Source organism: Pantherophis guttatus, chromosome 7 (genome assembly GCF_059756535.1).
Source record: "Pantherophis guttatus breed Tessera chromosome 7, ASM5975653v1, whole genome shotgun sequence".
Lineage (NCBI taxonomy): Eukaryota > Metazoa > Chordata > Lepidosauria > Squamata > Colubridae > Pantherophis > Pantherophis guttatus.
This window is the reverse complement of record NC_142069.1, coordinates 33,512,573-33,527,625: the sequence shown is the minus strand read 5'-3', so window position 1 is coordinate 33,527,625 and position 15,053 is coordinate 33,512,573. Positions and strand designations below refer to the sequence as shown.

At 36.7% G+C, this 15,053-nt stretch overlaps 1 protein-coding gene across 4 annotated transcripts in view; it reads right to left on the bottom strand.

Moving 5' to 3' along the window:
* Positions 1–70: 70 nt before the first annotated feature.
* PLBD1 (phospholipase B domain containing 1) overlaps positions 71–15,053 on the bottom strand; it is a 36,713-nt gene continuing 21,730 nt past the window's right edge. For all 4 annotated transcript variants that reach the window (XM_087873915.1, XM_034403533.3, XM_087873917.1 and 1 more), the window contains exons 2-11: positions 13,319–13,538; positions 12,105–12,188; positions 11,420–11,558; positions 7,855–8,016; positions 5,561–5,705; positions 4,079–4,279; positions 3,853–3,993; positions 3,233–3,418; positions 2,658–2,764; positions 71–296 (exon numbers count right to left, since the gene is read on the bottom strand). In XM_087873915.1, coding sequence (XP_087730041.1) covers positions 129–296; positions 2,658–2,764; positions 3,233–3,418; positions 3,853–3,993; positions 4,079–4,279; positions 5,561–5,705; positions 7,855–8,016; positions 11,420–11,558; positions 12,105–12,188; positions 13,319–13,538 — 1,553 coding nt within the window. In that variant the 3' untranslated portion in view covers positions 71–128. The remainder of the gene's footprint in view (positions 297–2,657; positions 2,765–3,232; positions 3,419–3,852; positions 3,994–4,078; positions 4,280–5,560; positions 5,706–7,854; positions 8,017–11,419; positions 11,559–12,104; positions 12,189–13,318; positions 13,539–15,053) is intronic.

Below are 15,053 nucleotides of genomic sequence, written 5' to 3'. Positions count from 1 at the left end.
ATATATGCTATTATGCCCATATATACTTGCATATATTAGGCTTTATCTTTCTCATAAGCCATGCATAAAATCAAGGTATATCCAGGTCTGTTTATTTGATGTAAACACAATTTACAGAATTTACAGATTCACAGCACTGGTTTCATAGTAACAAAATCGAAGTTATATGACTCTGGCAGACCCTGGTGCTTCGTCTTGTTGAAATGAACCCAGCTGAAGATAGGCAGGCCATTCTCCACAGGTGGGCCATTGATGGCATAGGCTGTAAATTTTGCAGCCATATTGATATCTGCTACCTATACAAAATTTTAAAAAAGAGGTCATGTAAGAGGAGAAAAGGGGTAGATGGATATTTCACAAATATAACATGCACAAATTATTTCTAAAATCCCCATATAAATGGGTCATTTTAATTCATTGGTTTTTTTTTCTATGTGAGATTAAAAGAAAGCAAAATTATTCAGAAATGGCCCAGGACAATCCAAACCATGTTAACTGAATCACATGTGCCGCAAACCAGGCCCCTTTATTCAGCAAGGTGAATTGAGGACCAGAATGCAGATACTAAATCATACATTTGATACTGGTGAGATATGATTTTGTGTATTTTAGTTCTCTGTAAAGCAAGGAGAGAGGACTGAACAATTTCCTATATTTAAATAGAAAGCTGGCACACAAGGATCCATGACAAATTTGGATTTATCCAGGTTTTGTCTTGAGCTGATTTTATGAATAGATTATCAAATATTAAGCCACATTCCCTAGCAATGAAAGCATGGTGAGATTTCAACAACCAACCTCCTCAGTGAGATAATCTTAACAATTATCTTGTGCTGTTTCTTCTCTAACCCAAAGGTACTCAGTCTTGTAATGTGCTGCACATACAACTATCTTCGAAAACTATCCAGAACCTACAATTGGTCTTGAATGTGGTGGTGTAGTAGTAATGGGAATTTCTTGTGACACCCAAGTGACACTGTTGCTCCATGAGCTACACTGACTGGCTTCTGGGTGTAATTCAAGTTGTTGGTTATCACCTACAAAAGCCCTCCAAGCATACAATATCTCTCCATCCCACACATTGCAATTGGAGGGGCATGTCCCTTTCCATATCATCTTATGAGACCCTGGAGATGTGCCTTCTCAATGGTGGCCCTTTTGGTGTAATCCTCCCTTCAGCATAAATTGGCTGGAACCTGCAAACCATTACAAGCCTTTTGGCCAGAATGAGTAGAGTCCCCATCAATAGCAGTTATACTGCACTTCAGCAGTGTTCGCCATTTATTGCCTACATGGTTTTAATGATACAGGTTGGGTTTTTTCTGTTTGTTGGTTTTGACTTTTGACTTTTCCTTTTTTTTTTAATGCTACTTAAGAGTCATATTATCTGAGTTGGATGGCCATATAAATGCTTTAAATAAACCAACTGACCAACCAACCTTTCTGTTCATATTTTGCCCATATTTCAATTAACTCCTTTAACTATTTCCCTCACAATTCTTACTATTTCTCTTTTTTGACATCCTGAAGTAAAAAGTAAGTAATTACAGATATCTCAATGTTCTGTTCCTGTATGAGTCTTCTGTATCATTGCAAATATGCAAAAATGATGGATAAAAATGGCAGGTCAGTGTTCAGAATTTCTGAATCTTCCTTCCACAAAACCAAACAACCTACACATACAAATGAAGTTAAGTGTACATGTCCCAAGATAACGTTGCAGGATCAAATCTGAGTCAGACACCAAGACCAAAAGTTTATTTTCCAAGTTTTCGGGCTTGTGCTGTTTCCCTGATGATGGACTCCAGCACAAGACTGAAAGCTTGGGAGAACAAATCTTTTATCCTGGTGACTCTCAGATTGAATCTTGCAGCCTACACACAGGTTAAGAACACAGACTATGATATTCCTTAAATAGTATTAATTTCTCAAGGATAGGAATGGCTATGGCTCTTCCAAGGGTTGCTAAGCTATAATTCTGAATGTCCATTGTAGTTAGCCAGGCTGATTAAGGCTACTAGAGACCCTTTGCCTCAATTTTAAAGGGAGAATTAAACATTTTACTCTGTACTGGTCTGTTGCAGGAAACTGGAATAGTTCCCAAGTTCCCTCTGAAATGGCTATACTTTACAATCCCAACACAAAAACAAGTATTTACATGGAATTCTCATTTAATTTTAACTGTTAATTAGACAAAAGCTAATTTTATCATATTTCAGTTATTTATATATTAAATTATTGTATTTTATTCCAACTTCATTTTAAACTGTATTTTATTCCAATTTCATTTTAAATTGTATTTTATCCAATTCCATTTTAAATTGTTTTTATATTATTTTTATATTATTATATATATAAAATAATTTGTGTCTGGAACTCTTCACTTTAATATGGCCCAAGGACTAATCAATAAAGTTAACTAAATAAAGATGAAAGCTGCTATCAATGGAAGCATGATAAAAATGATGTCAATGATTGTCAAGGTAGCTTGGTTTGGCCAGCTGCTGGCACCTGCATTTGAATGCACAAGTAATTACAGGCACATATAATGATGTGCAGTGGGGAGAGTATTGTGTATGCAGAATAATGTGAACCAGCTAATGTTTTCTCCATTCCACGCATATCTATAGTGGGGCAATTCCTTTAAGAATGTGTACCTTAGAATCATAGCATCCAGCTGGAACTGGAGCCTTGTGCTTCAAGTCTTCTCGGCAGCAAATGGTATTGCAGGGATTGTGTCTTGTGTATGGATCTTTCTTATAATCTGGAAATAAAGGGAAAGGGATAAGTAAATTTTCGCTCCCTTGCTTAACCATGATTTAACCCTGTATCTGTAGAGTCAGAAGTCTGTCATTTGATTCTTGCTTCTCCTTCAAAGAAATTGGAGTCATTTTCTTTCCACCCCAGTTGGATTTTATCTATGAAGCAGGTTAGAATAAGAGAGTAGAAAAGAGGTCTACTCTGAGAAGTTGTTTAACAATAAGTAATAGAAATTTGGCTCCTGTCACTCACAGACTTGGAAAATTGTATCGAAAAATATGATGTATTTAAAATTCAACATTTCTTTATTTTAACTAGATTCAACAGATAATGGCCAAGAGTTGCATAGTTTAACATTATGAAAGATGAGAAGATATCGTTATTGCAAAACAAATGTTTGATAATGAGGTTTTTTTATTATGGAAGAGAAAACAATCTAAAAAAATCAATAGAAAAATTTTAAATGACATACTATTATATCTCATGATGTACTTCATGGACTCAATATCAGTTACTTTTCCTTGGTCCCGTCGGAAGATTTTTGCTCTTGGGGCCATTTCATAAGAAAAGTCCAAACCATACTTTTGAACATATTCTCTATATCCACTCATATTGTAAATTATGTTATGGAAAGGGATGTTGTAGGAAGGCCAGTATCCTGCAAAACAAGGCTTTACCAATGAATAAGTTCAGCTGGAGCTTTTGTACATTGCTTGAATTCAGCTGCAAGAAACATTAACCAAGTTCTAAAACACTGAGTCGCAAGGGAATGTGAGCCAAACTAGCATGGTAGAAAAATTTCATAAAAAGAGGTTACATTTGGCAAAGCTGAGGTATTTAAGGAATTTCAAATTCAGCAAAAGAATGTGAATTTACATCGTCTACCCTCTGTAGCACAAAGGAAATTTGTATTTAGCACTGTCTCACAAACACACAATTATTTCTATAAATACAAATTTTGAATTCCTGGTAAACTGCGCTTATTAACATTGAGATTATTTGCAATTTCTATTAGGAAGTTTTAGTTGAGGTTATTTACCTTTGGCCCTCTCCCGTATTCCATTATTCAAAAACTCTTACATAAGTATTTACCTTTACGGAGAATATTTGTTTGATCAGAATATTCTACAAGATTGGGAACCTGTTCAATGATATAAAGAGTCCCATCATCAATGCTTCTTCGCAATTTGATCTTTTTTGTATCAAGTATCATATACTGGTTATTGTAAGTACCTAGAGAGCAGTGAGAAAATAGTTAAATCTTAACTGTGCTTTTCCCCCCATAGAATCATGGGTGAAAAGATTCCCATATACCAACCAGAATTTTGTTTTTCAAAGGTTTGGGCCCAGGTCTTTCCAGAATCTGCCATCATATTGGCAATACGGACTCTCTCCCATGCAAAGAGGCTCTCGGGTACCACTTGTTTAAGAAGAGAAAGGTTGAATACACTGTTTGTGGTCTGCAACATAATCAATCCACTGCCAAGTATGTAAAAGTCATCTAGGGAAACCAAAAAGCCTGAAACAAGAATTTTCAAAAAATTTGTTATTCAAAAAGAAACCCTTCATATTTTTTTTATTCTAATGCTTGATTTCCGCAAATGAAGAAAATTAAATGGATAAAAACAAAGAATCTACAGAATTCTACACCAGAATCAACTGATTATAAACGAAAGGAAACCAAATTCAGTTAAATTATATAAGGTTTTCAACAATGAGACTCTGGAAGTGGTGAACTGGATCTATTTGTGAAGAGGTCATGCATTCTACAATTGCTTCCAGAAACGTGGATTGGACAGGACTGGCCAAGTCTACAAAGAGGCTTTTCTTTCAGTGTCTCCAACAAAACACAATCAGGTAAAGACCTTCTCAGTGGTTTTATTTATATGGGGGCATTCATTTGCACATGAATGTCCTTTCAGCCCCAGGCACATTAAATTCATTTTAACAAAATACATGAAGAATTATTCACAAGACCAGAAAAAATTATACTCCCTTTCAGTCCATGTCATGGTTTGAGTAATGATTGCCACATATGAACTATAGGGGAGAAGGAGGATTCAAGATGGATCTAACTATTCCAGTTTCTTTTGGAGATACGTGCAGTCCAATCTTTTGGGATGGGAACACAATATATAAAGGACTGCAATGCTGCATATTCATCCCTGACTTCAACTCATCTTGGGAAAAGCTTTCCTTGCTTTTCATCTCACAAAAGGCACCATAAGAAAAATCATTTATTTTATTACTTAAGATTCAATTCTAATGTAGACATCTGTACAATTGATCTGTAACTGTTTTTGTGTGTGTCGAAGAACTTTCATAATAATAATAATAACTTTATTGTCATTGTACGTGTATACACAGTATACCCATACAACGAAATTCACTTAACACCCAAAGACCAGGTCCAATACACATAACACCCCCCCACCCACCACAAATTCCCCACACCTAAACCACCCAAACATCCACACAACAGACCAAGTAATGCTGTCCAACAGCTCACTGATGGTGGCCCTTTAGTTCATTGTTGAGTGCAATTATAGCTCTGGGATAAAAACTATTCATATTACATTATAAAACTCTACAACACTATTCTGAATGCAGTGGTGTTGGGCTATGCTGGATTATCTTCAGCTAACCTAGCCAATGGAAGATGGTACTTGTATTCTAAATATGAGTGGGGAGAAATTTTTTTTGTTTATGTGTATATACTGTAGAGCTCCAAATTGGAAATGGTTATAGCTTACAGACAAACTAAGAAACACATATGGCATTTTTCATTCATCTAAATTACCTGGATAACTGCTGAAAGAGGCACGTCCTGTTTTTGTCTGTGGGTCAGTAATTCTGAAGTCCCAATGTTTATATATTCTCAAAGTGGCAGCATATGTGAACCAACTAGAATGAGCAAAGTAGATATTCTCATATCCAGGGAGGACCTGAGAAAAAGAATGAATTAGTTATCTAGAAATAACAGACAAATCACTTTTGTTTTTCTTTTATGGAATTTAACATTTTAAAAAATCCTTTTATTAATTGTTGGTTAGTATTTTTATAGCCTGCATACAATTAGTAATGTGAATTAAAACATTACCCTGTTTCCCCCAAAATAAGATATCCCCCTGATAATAAGCCCAATCAGGCTTTTGAGCACATGGCAATAAGGCCAAGCGCTTATTTCAGGGTTCAAAAAATATATAAGCTAGGGTCTTATTTTTGGGGAAAAACAGGTAATAGAAGAACTGGCCTTACACAACTTTGAAGGTGTTGCAAGAATTAAGGATTTAGGCCAGGAAAGACAAAAAAGTGAGGGGTTTTTTTCCCTGCCACTATCCATTGGATAAGAATAAAAAGAAAAAAATGGAGGGAGGGAGGTCCCCACTGTATTCAGCAGACCTATGGAGCTGAAAAGTCATGAAAACTATTCAAGTTAGCTTTCTTAGCGTTCCTTGCACACAGGAAAGCAGGACACCATCACTGGTGTGTGTGAAAATTGGCAAGATGGCAGGTGCAATGGTGCAAACCAAGCTCACCTCTTTTGTACAGGTGTGGTCTTATCTAACCTTAGGTGGAGATCTGTTCAAAGGAAAAGAATAGTAGTTGAAAAAGGATGTCTACATGGTCCCTAATAGACTTTCAAAGATAGGACTTGATGGCTGCTTACACCAAAATATTTTATTGTACAGAGACTGTAATGGCATATAAAATGAATTTGAGAGACAAGGGACGAAACATAGGCTAGGGAAACCAAGCCAATAAGAGGCAGGTTAGCCTGCAGCAGGAATGTGGGTGTGGCAAACATCTCAGACCCTCCCTAGTTTCTTGGACTTCTTGGCAACAGGGGAGAAATGTACTTCCAGACTTGTGAGATTTGGTTGCTGTAATCTTACAATAAAGTAGAATTAGTTCATCTGAATTTGCTTCCTGTCTGAACTACCTTGAGACTGTCAGAGACCCCTGGGAGTAGGCAATCTCAAAGATATCCAGATCATTAGCCATATAGGGCTTTAAAATGCCAAACAGAACCTTGAATTAAACTTGAAAGCCAATGAGTAACAGTACACCTCTTGCAGTGATGGAATTATCTGAAGAAAATAAGAAATGCCCATAAGAGCATTATGGGCAAGCCACTGCATTCTGGACCTGTTGTAGCTTTCAAGTAGTTTTCAAAAACAATCCCATGTAAATCATATTACAATCGTTCAGTTGAGAACTGCATCTCCTGATCTGGGAATGTTCGGAATTGACACATAAAATGGAATTATGTAAAGGCCTTCCAAGTCACAGCTGCCACCTGCAAGCAGAAATTTTAAGTCCAAATGGACCTTCAGTTTATGAACCTGTCCAATCCAGACGCATGGAACCAGAACTATTTATTTATTTACGTTTTTAAGGCCACCCATCTCATCATAAAGGCTCTGGGTAGCCAACAACAATTAAAAATAATATAACCTGAATACCATAACAACCAGTGCATATTCAGCAGACAAGGTAAAACTAGAAGCAAACATCAAAAACCATCATTGAAATAACCATTTGATGGGCTTTGCCATATATCTGAACCCTAAGGGCTTAAAGAAATAATAGAATTATAGGACTGAAGGAACCTTGGGAAATATCTAGTCCAACCCATTGCCCAGTGCAGGAAACTAACTCCAAAATATTTGAAAAACAAATATATGTCTTAATTTCTTAGGTATATTCTACTGTGTGCCTGCCACTTAATTCCAACCTGTTAAAAATGCATCCAAATTTTATGGATTCTCATGCTACTTAGTAATATGTGAAGCTTTGGTTTCCCTAATTTCATGTTGGATTCACATCCTGCATTAAATTGAAAGGCCTCTGAATAAATAGAATTAGGCTATTTAAGCTGTTGAAAGAGATGAATCAACGTTTTTGGGTTGGCTAATTCAGTTGGTTACAGCAGTGCTCCTGAAACCCCAGGTAATAAGAATAATGGAGAATAAGCAGGTTGTATTGATAATGGATTAATATTTGTAGACTGCTTGGATTGTGCTGTGATCGGTTTCATCAGCCCTTGTAATCCTAAAGTAAAAGTTTTTTTTTAAATACTAATGCTCTCACCTTGATTAAAGCTGAGCAATGACCCATATCCCATTGATACATCCTAGAAACTTCTGGCATAGAAAGAAAATCATTGTTTCTTGAGTCTGAGGTTAAGGCAGGAATGAGGTCAAGCAGATCTCCAATTGCATTTAGGAAACTAATTTCAAAGTCAGTTAGAGGCTGAAATGAAAAAGATAACAATATACCTAAGATTCAGTTTTATCTACATGAGTGTTGACAGGCAGAAATAATCCATGCCTAGCCAGTTTGTCTTCAAATTGGGAATCTGAAACCTAAAGTCCAACAGCAGTGATGTTTTAGTTCAAACATTCATATTAAAATTAAGAAATAATAGTTCATAAAGAAAGTTTATACAGAAAATTGGATCTAAAACTACCCAACATGCTTTATTCAGATACAACTTTACTGATTAGGGTCTCATTTAGAGATAACCAGATACAGGGAAAAAGAATATTTGTTCCTTGAGCTATAGAATGAATGAGCAAGGGGGTTTTCTTAGTTCAGCCCTGTAGATGAGTAAAGAGTTCAGAGAGTTCTTGTCAGCAGATTCTGGTAGCTCAAAGTGCTGCATATAGGTAATCCTTGAACTTCCAAGTCTTTGCTGCATAGGCAAGGGACAAACTGCCCTGTTTTGTTGCCTTAACAAGATTGCTCAGTGCTGCAGAAACAGAGCCTGTTCATTACAGTTGCATGTCGCAATGGCCATTAAGTGAATATCTCACTGAATGATCCCCCATCACTGTTCTCCCCAATGCAATTGTTAAAAGAATGTGCAGTCATGAAATGGACCATAGGGTGCCTCAGGGATGAGTAAGGCCATTGGAGGCCTAGCACAGGCCTAGGCCTGCCTGCCTTGGCCCTCCCAAAACTTAGTGAAGGTCCACAAAGCCTTGCAGACCACTGGAACAGATTGCTTCATTGAGCGGCCATGTGACATGATTCTGGAAGCAGAGCTTCCAGAACCTGAGAGGTTTTCAAAATCCTACACGGACTGAATTAGTGAAGCAGAATCAGCCATATGGCAAGGTTCTAGGAGCAGTTGCCATTTTTTCAGCCACCAAATTGCATTCTGATAGTGTTACCGCTTCCAGAATTGCACCATGCAGATGCAAGACAAACCATTCTGTTTTGCTGTTTTTGTGTGGTTTGCAGAATGTGGCAGAAGCTTTCTGCAGCTTTCTGCAGTGCTGTGCAACCTCATTAAGGCAGAAAAACAGAGTGGTTTGTCTCACAGCCACTGTTTTGATGGTTGCTTCCGAGTTTTGGCCACACAGGCAAGAGATAACTGCCCTGTTTTATTGTCTTAACAAGACTGCACAGGGCTGCAGAAAGTTTCTGCAGGGCTGTGCAAACTGTGCTAAAGTAGCAAAACAGAATGGTTTGTCTCTCACCTATGTGGCACAATTCTAGAATCAAGCCATGTAGCCAAGTGACAAAGTGACCCATTCCAGCACTATAGAAGGCTTCGGAGCTCTTGAAAAGGTAAGTGAGGAGGAGTGTCTGGATCCTAGTAGGATGGAAATCAGGTTTAAGGACAGTAGGGAGCCATTGGGAGAGGGAAATTCCTGCAGAGACCCAGTGGGCAGGATGGGGGAGAAGATAGGCAGGGTGGCACTGCAGCATCCATGTGGTTGTTGTAAGGGCATATGAATATGGGGGTGCTGCCCCAGTCATAACTACAGGTCTGGGACGTAAGTAGCTTTTGGCGTTCCACCATAATTTCGAACAACTGTTAAGCCACTGAGTGTAAGTCAAGGACTACCTGTATTCCCTGATAAAGGAGTTTCCATCATAGAAGAGCCAGAGAATAGGATGTAAGTGATGAAGAGTGCAGCATAATATAAACTATTATCAATATTTATCCTTTTTACTTCCTTTTTTATTTCATTTCCATAAAATCCTAACAGAAAATGCAAACTGTCAATTCATTTATAAATATTGCAAAATATAATAAATCCACCATAAAAATAGATTTCCTAATCAAAATCACTATGCAACACTGAAAAATTCAAAATTTCACATCCTTTCTTCATATATAATAAAGAAAAAAATAAATTACTTTTTTCTTAAATGTGGGGATACAGATCAAATCTGAAATTCTATACATTTTACAGGGATAAGAATTATATGAAAGTTGAATATATACTTTTTAATTAAGTATGAGCTAGAGAGAATTTAATTTATTTGCCAATATTAAAATCGGAGAACAAACAAAATAACTGGGTGTGTACATACAAGAATCCAAATATATTGTATCTACATATAATTATCCAAATAGTATTCAAATATCTTATTTTTTGTTATTTTAAGAAATTTACCAGCTTTAAACCTACCACTAAAATACTTAAATCCAAATTCAACAAGAAAACAGTATCTGACTATCGATGTACAGTAAAAAATTACATATTATTATAAAATCTTTCAATATGCAGCTTACTTTGCTCAATAGTGTTATCCAAAATTCGGAAAAACAAATACAATCTTTTATTTGTCTAACTGGTTTCTATTTTCATCATTTGTAAAGAGTATAATTTAATACTGTTCTCATGATTTTGTCCGGCATAGTGGAAAAAATTAAACAAACTACATATTTAAAAATTGGGTTTTTATGTATAATATTAACAAAAAAAACTATATTTCTACTTACAGGATATCTGCATTTATTGGGAAAAACTGCCAGTATTTAGCCATGAACAATATTTCTGCCAGTGGCATCATTGGCAAATCATTCTTGATTTTGGTACAAATAAGGCTAAATTAAGGCTGGAGGGCCAGGGGGGGATAGATACCTATTAATACAGTGAGGGCAAAAAGGATGGGTATTTCCTTCTTTTGAATATGAACTCAGATGTTCATCTTAAATTAAAAATACAGGCAATTATTTGGGTTTACTTCTTGAACTTAAAAGTAGAGGCCAATAGTTTTCAACTGTTATGTTACATTTACTTCATAAAAATGTTTTTATTAACATTATGGTTAGAATCAAGAAATATTTTTCCTTCTCAGTTTCTGTAAATCGTTTTCAGAAAAATTAATTCAAAGGGGATAAATGCTATTTTCACTTCAAATGGTATTGACCCTGATTCCATTAGCCCCAGGCTCCGTATTTTCTTGCAGTGCTGAGTCAAGGAAAGAAAATGTGTTTAGTTATTCATGTCTTTACTGTCATGCTGTGCCTGAGTATGGAAATAAAGGTGAAAGCTATTTGTATCCAGTGAATTCTCCTCTTGCTAATTCAGTGACAACATCCTGTTGACTCTCAGAAGGTTACCCAGCCCATTCCAAAATTAGGGCTATAATGACAGCACTTTCCCTGTGTGGTATAGCAACTGCAGATAGACGTTCATCTTCTATCTAAGCTTCCTAAATGGTTAGAGGATTATTGAGTAATGCGCTACTCTGGGGCTGTACCAACTAACTTCTACATCAAATGGAACAGCTGTAACACAAAGGATGTTTTACATATTCTGTATAGAAAGCAGAAAGACTTGGGCTTAACTTAAATCTTGAACTAAACTCTATTTCCGTTTCTGAAAGTGAAAAACAGCATATTGCTTCTTACTGTCCTTTTCTGCCGTTTAGCCCATTCCACGTTTCCCATATACAGCCCATCCAGCTGAGCAATAACGTATCCTGCATTTCTCCAGAAGGGGTCATCCTTGTTATTTTTAATCTGCTGCCTGGTCCACTCATCCTGTTTCCTATATAGGAACAAATCTGAGTTTAGGATATATATTTGATCAGAACTACTGAGATACTTAAGGTTTGCTCCATTCTATGTCTCAGTGGGACTTTCTTGTGAATAAATATGTTTAGGATAATGCTCTCCTCAAGCTATAGAATAATGAAGTAATGGAACAAAGGACAAACCATATTAATACATGTTCTTTTGTTAAGAAGTTTTGATAATTTCAAACATCACAGATACATTTCCTCTGCTAAATATAATGACCCTAAAGTGCTGGAGACACTGTCAACTCTGCATCAAAACCAAAAAGCCTTGTGGCATTTTAGAAATGTGGTAAATCTATTATGTCATAACCTTTCCTTGTATCACATGCTTTAGCTTCAATTCTTGCACAGAGTCCTGCTAATTCTGTTTGTCTGTTCCTCATTTAGTTATGTATTGCTGGAGCAAGTGGAATTAGCTTAGTAAACATTCTAACTGGGGATTCTTAAAGCCGTATTGTAGCACTTGTTTCATTGCTATTTATGAATGGGAACATTTTTGACAATAGAATACATACTGCATAAAATCTTTTATTTTTTGTTCAATGATGACATTCTTAATCAGCTGAGGATACAGATTTGCAACATGGTCACTCATTCGCCTGAAAGAAATATGCGGGAAATATTATTTTAGTTCACTTGTCTTGCTTTGTCAATATGAACACAACTTGATAAATTTTATGTCTTAACTTGTATCTTTAGTACAACAACAGTTGTGACATTCTAATATAAAGAATAAGAAAGACTACGCATAATTTCATTTTGTATGTAAAATAACAATAAGCAGGCTTCCCACCCTACTCATAGTAACCCTAATTAAAATGATACATTTCAAGTTATTTTCATAAGATTTTCTTAAATTAGCTTGAATCCTCTTTCATTTGGTACTACAAATGGCATGCTAATTCTGCCCAATAATCTTGGTTTGCCTGCTCAAAGCTATAGGCAAAAAAATCAAGCCATAGAGATAAAACAATTGAAGACTAACTACAGTAGAATTAGAATTTGATTAGAACTGAAGAAGCTTCTTGAATGAGAAGGAAAACATTTTCTAAGGGAATAAAAGTCCAATTGCCTTTTTGGAAAAAGCAACTTTGGGTCCTCCAACATAGTGCCCTTCAAATTTTGGACCTCAAATTCTTAATCTGTAAATCTAGAATAACCTAAATTTAGGGAAGTTTAGTCAAAACATCACTTGCCTTAATGCCTTGTTAAATTATAATTCACATGAGGAAGGCAAGCAAATCAATTTTGCAAGATTCTGTTATTGTAGCCAATCTTTAAAAAGGTAGTTTTAGGCTTCCATGGAATCTGTTTCTGGTCTGGTCCACCTATAGACAATAGTTGTCTATTGTTCCAGGAGATGAATCTTTCCTTAATATGTACTGTATTAAAAGTACATATTATAAGTAACTAAGCTACTTCTTTCACATGCACAGTCCCCTATCCTATTTCCTACTGTTCTAATCATGGCTTGCCATGATATCTAAATTGTTTACAATTAATGTGGTTTGTCTATCATTTTTCTCCAAGGCAAAATAAGAAACCGGGATCAAAATGGATTTATGTCTCTGTTTTAGAGGCAAGTTTGGTCAATTAGGATATTTTGGAACTTGTGATTACAGCAAGCCAAATAACAAGGGAGTGAGTGTTTTTCAAAAATCCAAAAAGTCCAACCCACATTTTAGATAATCAATTAAGCAATGTCAATTTAGTTTACCAAACTACTTACGAAGCAGTGAGGTAGCCTTCCAAGAAACCTGCAGCGTACATGAATATTTCATTGCTTACGGGCTGGTTACCATAGCCTGCTTTGATCTCAAGTATCCCCCATCCAGTAGATTGTACAGTGTCATTGTAATAGCCATAAGCATCACCATTCTTGTCTAATACATCCCTAACTTGGAAAGTTTTTTCATCTTCCAACCAATATACAGTAGCGTAGTGGAGATCTGTAAGGATACAAAGAAGAACATTGAAAAATCAAAATATAGTGTTAAAAAACTCTAATTCCTCGATTATGAAAAAATTATAAAGAGGAAGATGGATGGAAGAGATACTTTTCTTAGTCATTGTTTATATTTAGAAATCTGTTTCCTTCCATGCAACACTCTTGTCTTTTGTTTTGAACTTGACAGGTTAATAGAGGATGGTTGCATCCTAATTTAATCTTAAAATCACTCATATAAACAATACAGGATGCATTCCAGTCAGATGGAAAATCACCATTATAATCTACCTACATAAAAAGGGTGACAAAGATTAGCCAAAAAACTATAGATCAATAAGTCTTATTGGAATTGTGGCTAAAATGAGTGATAAGGGCAATGAAATGTAATTATTTCTCCACCTTTATTGCATCTGCGTGGAGGTGGCTGGCAGCCCTATTTCCTGTAATCAGGTCCCTCCTGGGTAAGGAAAAGCTAAGGGATCCCTGGCAGTGTCACTTTGAGGATTGTTCTTGAATATTCTTGGCTTCCGTCAGACAAAGTTCTTGACTTTGCTCAGAGTTAGACTGTGGCTGGGAACCCCTATGAAAGTGATTGAGGCATGTTTGAGTCTTGTTATCAGGTAGGAATTTGAGGCAGTTGCTCTTGAGAAAGTGGGTAGGTTCCTTCGGGCTGTGAGCTCAGCCAGTTATGTTCTGGATCCATGCTCTTCCTGGCTTGAGAAGGCCTCCCAAGAGATGGCATATGATCCAAGTAGTGATTAATGGCTCTTTACAGGACAGGATGTTACCATCTGCTCCCCAAAGAGGCAGTGGTATACCTCCTTCTCAAGAGGCCATAGTATTAGACAATGTCCAGTCTCCAATTTTTCAATTTTAGGGAAGCCTGTTGATAGGGTGGTTGATGCAAAGTTGCAAAAGGTCCTGGATAAAGCAAAATATTTGGACCCTTTCCAGTCTGGGTTCAGGCTGAGCCACAGCACTGAAACACCATTGGTCATACTTGTTGATTATCTTTGGAGATAATTACCATAGTATCCTTTATAACCAGATTTAGGGGCTATGAGTGGGGCCACTGTGCTATAGTGGCCTCCTCCTTCTTTCATAGCTGGTTCTAGTTGCTGTTGGTAGGAAAGGAGAGCTCAATATGGTGTGTCCCAGGGCTCAAGCCTTTCACTTCTCCTTTTAAAGATCTACATGAAATTGCTAGGGGAGATTCTCTGTTGGTATGAGGCCCAATATCATCAGTATGCTGATGATACTCAATTATATATCTCTACCCCTAGCTGGACAGGTGACACTGTGGCGGTACTGACTGAATGTCTGGAGGATATAAAAGCCTGGATGGGGAGGAACTAGCTGCAATTTAACCCTGGCAAAATGAAGTGGCTTTGGGGTTTTGGCCCCCCAGGTCCAGATGATATTTCATCTTTGATTCTGGAGAGGGTGGCACTTTCCCAGACTGAGCTGGTGCATAATGTGGGAGTTCTCCTAGATTCACAGTTCCTGATCAAAGAGC